General features: G+C 48.9%; 3 protein-coding genes and 2 pseudogenes across 5 annotated transcripts in view; all 5 read right to left on the bottom strand.

Annotated features, from left to right (window-relative positions):
- Positions 1 to 251: 251 nt before the first annotated feature.
- On the bottom strand, positions 252 to 1718 carry TEOVI_000381100 (uncharacterized protein; the record flags this gene model as incomplete). Its single annotated transcript, XM_067226656.1, has 1 exon — positions 252 to 1718. One exon carries the CDS (start codon positions 1716 to 1718, stop codon positions 252 to 254), a length of 1467 nt encoding a protein of 488 aa, XP_067082757.1.
- A 308-nt stretch (positions 1719 to 2026) lies between these two features.
- On the bottom strand, positions 2027 to 3472 carry TEOVI_000381200:pseudogene (annotated as a pseudogene). Its single transcript has one exon. A coding segment is annotated over exon 1 (1446 nt).
- Positions 3473 to 4027: 555 nt separating this feature from the next.
- On the bottom strand, positions 4028 to 5017 carry TEOVI_000381300 (rhomboid-like protein; the record flags this gene model as incomplete). The annotated part of the gene is made up of 1 exon (XM_067226657.1): positions 4028 to 5017. The coding sequence occupies one exon, from the start codon at positions 5015 to 5017 to the stop codon at positions 4028 to 4030; it is 990 nt and encodes a 329-aa protein (XP_067082758.1).
- A 566-nt stretch (positions 5018 to 5583) lies between these two features.
- Positions 5584 to 6240, bottom strand: TEOVI_000381400 (uncharacterized protein; the record flags this gene model as incomplete). Its single annotated transcript, XM_067226658.1, has 1 exon — positions 5584 to 6240. One exon carries the CDS (start codon positions 6238 to 6240, stop codon positions 5584 to 5586), a length of 657 nt encoding a protein of 218 aa, XP_067082759.1.
- Positions 6241 to 6268: 28 nt separating this feature from the next.
- TEOVI_000381500:pseudogene overlaps positions 6269 to 6389 on the bottom strand; it is a 348-nt pseudogene continuing 227 nt past the window's right edge. Inside the window, exon 1 of the mRNA in view lies at positions 6269 to 6389. This exon is cut by the window's right edge and continues 227 nt beyond it. Within this exon, the coding sequence occupies positions 6269 to 6389 (121 nt within the window).

Genomic DNA, 6389 nt, shown 5'->3' on the forward strand with positions numbered 1-6389 from the left:
GAAAAATGAAAAAAGATGAGCGACTGTACGTGTATCTAAAACGCACTCACATAACACCAAATGAAAAAAAATGTATGCGAAACTTAAGCAAATATGTTTCCGTGATATTTTACCCACCCGTGAACAGGAATCAGCGGGTGTCAGTGATGAAAAATTTGTGGAAGAACGAAATGATAAAACACACACATACACACAAAAAAATCCACAGGCACGGTGAACAGAGAGTTTCTTGTCTATTCTTCAATGTCACTCTACGTCCACACTAATAAATCACGCACTTGCGTTGAATTCAAATGGCTTGTATGGTATGAAACCCTCCGTGGTGAGGGTGTTTGGGGTTGGTATGTTTCGCCAAAGACTATATTTGATTTTGTCACATGCTGCCCAGCGACGCGACCCACGCCACTTCTAATACGAGGCGATACCAACACTCCAGCTGGGTCGTAGAAATTATCTCCTCCTCCTGGTGCCGATGTGGCGCTTATGTCTCCTTTGGTTGGTGTGTTGGCGGTGCAAACACATTGACGGCCGTCCCTATTGTCTTCACCTTCTGAGAAATGTATGGGCTCTCGGCTGCTGGACAAACCACGGGGACCAACTTCCGCTGGAGACTCATCGCCAAAAGGTGTTGTGCAGTGCCTCCGGTCTGGGGTACTTGTGACACCTGCGGCGGCTGGATAGTTATTTCTCGGAGAATACAATGGTGTGGCAGATTGGCTCACAGCCGTCCTCCTCACGTCCAGATCAGTTCGCCCAACCAAGAAAGGTGAAAGAGAACGACAACGCTGCGTCGCTTCTTTACGGCGGCTCCGGATACCAAAAATATCATGATCCAAATACCCTGGATGCCCCTGCATCGATTCTGTGACACGGGGAGGCCGCTTACGGGGAGGTAAGGTATGTACGGGTTGTGTGGCCTCAAATGCATCCACGCCCTTCCTCGTGCGGATGCATGGACGTGGTGTGGTGGCGGCACTCGACCGTTCCTTTACCACAAGATTTCCGCCAAGGTTATCCCATCGGTACGTCGACAACTGGTAACGGACTCGGCGCCCGGGTGTGATCGGATTGTACTCCTGTTCGTCGGGTCTGAAAGGATGAAATGTGGCTCTCCTTTGTGCAACCGTGTTGGGACGCCGCCCCAGTGGTGTTGTTTTTCGGCGCCCCTCTTGGGAATAAATGAACCGCGCCAGACTTCCCAGTCCGTCATCGTGTTTTACTGCAGGTTGCTTTCGCACAGAAGGGGTTGGAGAGGTAAAATCAAAGATTCGGCTTTTATTCATTTGATTTATTTTTGCGGTATTAGCGCGCGCCCTGAAGGGGTTCAACTCGGGATCCACGCGATGTTGCATCTCATAGAGGTACCGCACATCCTCCTTTTGGGTCATATCTAATCGATAGGCGTCCGGTCGCATGTCCTCTAACCGCGTGTTACATAACAACCTGGATAACAACTGACTGGTCGACATGTTCTCCAGAGAACCATTTGGTTCAGGGGTTGGGTTTCTGCGATTACTTTTCCGGTCACCTGAGTTGCTGCGGTTACTCTTCCGTTCGTTACCAATATGGGATCCTTTACTTGGAGTAGATCGCTTGCCATCGGTCTTTATGGAGGAACGTCGGTGCTCTGTAGTTTGGTTCACGCCGGTATGAGCCGCTCGACGTGCCGACGATGCACCACTGGCAACCAAGTTTTTCCTTGTCGGCGTCCCGGACATATGTGCTTCAACTACTGAGGTAACAAGTTCTTTTAGTAAGTAGAAGATCGAAGGAATAGATGAAATCACAGAGGATGGGAAATGGGGGTCAGGTTGTTGGTGATTGCACATGTATACGCCTGTATCTGTGTGTGACTTCGTTATGCTCGACACAAAGACCAACAATAGCCGAAGAATATCCGAACGCTGAGTGGTACGTTGCGAGAACGTTCAAAAAAGTCAACTACCCAAATACGTCAGTGACAAACTGTAAAGTGGTGCTAACCCACGTGTTGTTCTTGCTTTGGAGCAAAAAAAATTACATTCTGTCAAACGGAATTCCTGCGCCTTGACTTCTTCGCATTCCCACCACCCTCACCCGCGGGCACAATGCCTTCCCCTCTTTCTGCGACTAAGAATTGAAGCGCACAGCACGCACGGGTACATTGCTTCGGAAGCAATGCAGGAGGGTTCTCTTCACCGAAATTACGCGACAAAGAGTGAAACACACCATGAGGTATACATTGCCGCACATGTTGGGAACCATTTGCTTCCTCAGCCGCCTCCATGTAACTCACCTGTTGAGTGTCGCCGCATCCCAGTAAACCACTGTCACCCACTACATTTCCGCAACTGGAACCTGTATCTGCCACAACACCAGTCGATCCACTGTTCTGAAGGGGACCGGAGCGTGGGTACTTCTCATTTGTGCCTTGGTGCGGCATCAGGGCAGTATCTACAGACGCACGGAGTGAAAGGGAACGCACATCCGCAGCGAGGCGCCTCTCGATTTGAATTGCATACGCGGCACCATAAGATCCGAAGCCAGCAGTGAAGACAGGGCGTGCCGGCTCAACATTTTCCACATTCACATACGTGGCCCTGCCCTCGGCGGAGGGTGACGTGTGCAGTGGGAGTGCCACATTCAACTCTGTTGTCTTTGTTGGGTTTGTAGATTCCTCCACCGAAGGTAGACCATCGCGAGCAACAGAGGGGAACTTGAGGCGAATACCAGTGTGCAGTCGTTTCGGCCTTCCCGATACATCGCACCACGAACCGTTCCACAACCACGAGGGAATTACCTTTGGAACAACAACAGGCCCACTGTAGTCCGCAATAAATGCAACCTCGTCTTGTACGTTCCACGCAAATCTTTGATACTCCATGTGACTGCAATTCACACTCCAGTGCTGCAGCTTTCTAAGTCCCATCACCACCAACCCCGTTGTGTGTCTACCATCAAGACAATGAATGTACAAGGGATGCTGTTCCGCATCCGCAAGCATCTGTAAAACCTCGCTCATATCTGTGGGCATCAGTTGTGCCTCACCCTTATTCTGTTCTACTTGTATATGACGAATGGTGATGCCTTCAGCGGCGGCAAACCTGGAGAGATCATAAGTAGGCTCCTCCGGAGTTAACGACACAATAGTGCGGAGCCCAAGACTGCGGAGAAACGGAAAATTCCGCAATGTGGGGTATGCACCCCTGTAAACTCCTTCCTCCACGATGGCAAAGCGCAGTGGCGGTACAACATTCAGCAAAGCCGGGTCGAGTGTGCGAGAGACCATAATCTCACGCGATGATTGTGACTCCTGTAATGGGGGCGAGTGAAGACTTTTCATTATAATTCCCGCAAACCCGCGAGCAAAACAGTACCGCGAGCACAAGCCCGAAGGGACAACACGCAGCGTCCCTTTCGTCAATTTCAAAAAGCAAAAAAAAAGGAGGAGGGAAATAGAGAAAGAGAAGAAAAGGGAGGCAAACTGATACATGAAGGATTAAAAGGGGGAAAGCAGCAGTAAGGAATTCGGAACATATGTCCGTATCATCCGGTCGAGGAACTCGCCATCACCACCAACTCCCTCCATTTCACACCCTTCGCAGGTCCGTTAAGCCTTTAAATAATGTGCCAGAACCTACGCTGTCACATCTTTCCCTACGCGTGCATCACAGTTTGTGCCCGATTAACACGCCGCCCTCCACTTTCCGCCCCCCCCCTCCTCTCCGACATGTTCGTCTCAGCCCCCTTTACTGGGTCCTCACACCACCTTCACCGACTCCATCCGTCAACATTTATTCTGTGAAAAAATAATAATAATAATAATACGGGCGACACCCGCCAAGGACACGAAGCATACAAGTGAAAACAAGAACTAAACAAGATGAAGAGTCGCAATGGGTGTTAAGGTTACAGCAGATTGAATACGTTACTCGTGCTGTTATAAGTGTATATATCTTTCTGCAGAGTTTGGGCTCATTCCCACCTGACGAGAACACCCGACGAAAAGTTGTTAATTACGAAAACCTTAGCAACCCCCTCCAAGTGATTACAATGCTGCTGTAAGTTTGTCAAGGCCGAGCATTCGGGTTGGAAGGGCCCAAAAGACGTACGCGACTAAAGCACCACCAGTTGCCGCTCCATGTTCCTCTGGCTTCGTGGTGAAAATGCGCCACACGTCAATAACCATCACAAAAGCAGTGAGAACTAGGAAAGGAACGGGCGGCTGTTGAATAAAGTTAAGGTGTCTGAAAATGATGCCCTCAACACCCACAAGACCGAGAATAAACGGATTGGGGCCATAACATCGACCACGTACCTCCAGAGGATCCATTCCATAATACAACTCAAAGTTTTGGCGTGCAACATGAATAAGACCACCACCAAGTGTACAAAGGGACGCAAAGAAAGTCATTCGAGCATTGCCGAGAAACCCTAGCATCGTTTTTCCAAACTCCCAGAGAAGCCAGCAGTCAATCAAAAGCTGCAGAAGATTCTCTTGGTAGAGGGCATTGGTGAAAAAAGGATATATTCTCCCCGCATTTTCATGTGACAGCGTGAAATGTTCGACTATAAAGTCTCGCAGATCATCACTCCCAGAAAAGTTCATCAGGAAGTACGTGATGACGTTGGCGAGGAAAAGCAGCATCACAACATTGATCGTGTGGAATGGAGGAGGGAATGGTAAGTAACCGGCGCCGGCGTTACCACCAAACGGATCCTCTTGCTTCTGCTCTTCATCGCCACCTTTATCCCCTTCGTTCCGCTGCTGAACCTGATGGGTCCCAACGAGTTGACCGGAAGGTTTTTTCGGATCTCGCAGTACAGCACTGCTACAAAAAGTTCGACACGAATCCTTGTAAGCACCCGCGCCCATACGTACGTTTTGATTCCCTTGCATGCGGTACATCATCAAAAATGTGGACCTCGCCGGTCCCACGAGTGAAACGCCGTTGTCGCGGAGGAATCGGGCTGGAGCACCTGTCACTCGAGGGCCCCTCAATGTTTTAATTAAATGCATCGGCGAGTACCGTAACATCACACCGCCTTCGTCCTCTGAGTGTGCCGGATCGAAGGAGACTCCACAAAGAGAGGGCCGTGTGTGGTTTGTTGGTTTTTTTTCTTGTTTTGTTTTCCTGAGGAGGGGCTCACGAAACGAAAAAGAAAAAAAACAGGGAAGGGAAGGAAAGGGAAGAAGGATGGGAAAAAAAAAATAGGGGATGTTAGTGTACCAATACAACAATAAAAGGGCGCAACGAAACAAAAAAAATGCCCCTGAGCACGTGCTAAGGAACTCGCTGCGACGTGCTGAGAGATCAACAAACAAAGCACCACTCAGGGTGTCTGTGGCGCCAAACAAACGCAAATGCCAAACACATTAGTAGTCAAGTCGTGAAATGATTCGCCACATTTCAATTTATTCTCTGGCCTTCGCATGTCGCGGCACTACCCGTACCAGAATATTCTCAACTTCACGTTGGTCATCTTCCTCCCCAAAACCGTACACACAAACACACATACATTCAATCACAGTTAAGTGGTGCAACAGGATCAGACACCTCATTACACGTATCCAAAACAACCATGAAGGTCCACAAGGTTCACTCAACACTTCTCTCCCTCCTTATTATCTGTTCTCTCGTCCTTTTGCGCATGTTTCTGCTGCTCTGCATTCTTCATTGCGCTACGTTTCAACTCCAAAAGTCGCAACTCTAATGCATCTCTGTGAAGGACATCACGCAACCGCATTCGCCGCAGTTTCATGAAATTCATTTTGCTTCGGATCACTGGACTCGGCACCGCCTTAACGCGCCCGAACGATGGGGGAAGTTGCGAGGCCAAATCTGTAAAACTGATATGTTCTGGTACCCCTATGAGTGCCTTCGCCTCGTCAAGGTCGAGTACATCAACCTTCACTATATGCCGCACTCGCCATATTCGCTTTCGCACTTGCGGAATGTCCGGCACGATGGTTGTTTGTCCCTTGAACTCAAGTCGCAGCTCCCGCAGCATTCGATTAACCTCCCATGAATGTTTGAATGGATGATCATCGCAATGCACAATGAAAATGTTCCCTACACGGCGATACGGCCCCGGTGCAATTGCTGCAGCATCATGTAAGTTCATTTCCTCATTAGATGCTGCTGATGTAACACCACTTCCGGAAGGAGTCGAAGCATATGTCAACATTTTCAGCCCCATGGCGTGGTGTAAATGTTGTCGTTGAGCACTAAAAGTGGGCACCCACATGCGCCGCATCATTTAACGCTACTGACTTGCACCACAATCTTCATGGAGGGCGCACGGGCAAGGAATATATATACATAAAGGAGGATAAAAAGGGAATCAGAAAAGAGAATGAATGAAAGATTTCTGCTTTACAAAGATATATATATATATATATATATATA

This window comes from Trypanosoma equiperdum, assembly GCF_001457755.1.
Source record: "Trypanosoma equiperdum strain OVI genome assembly, contig: ctg_81, whole genome shotgun sequence".
NCBI lineage: Eukaryota > Euglenozoa > Kinetoplastea > Trypanosomatida > Trypanosomatidae > Trypanosoma > Trypanosoma equiperdum.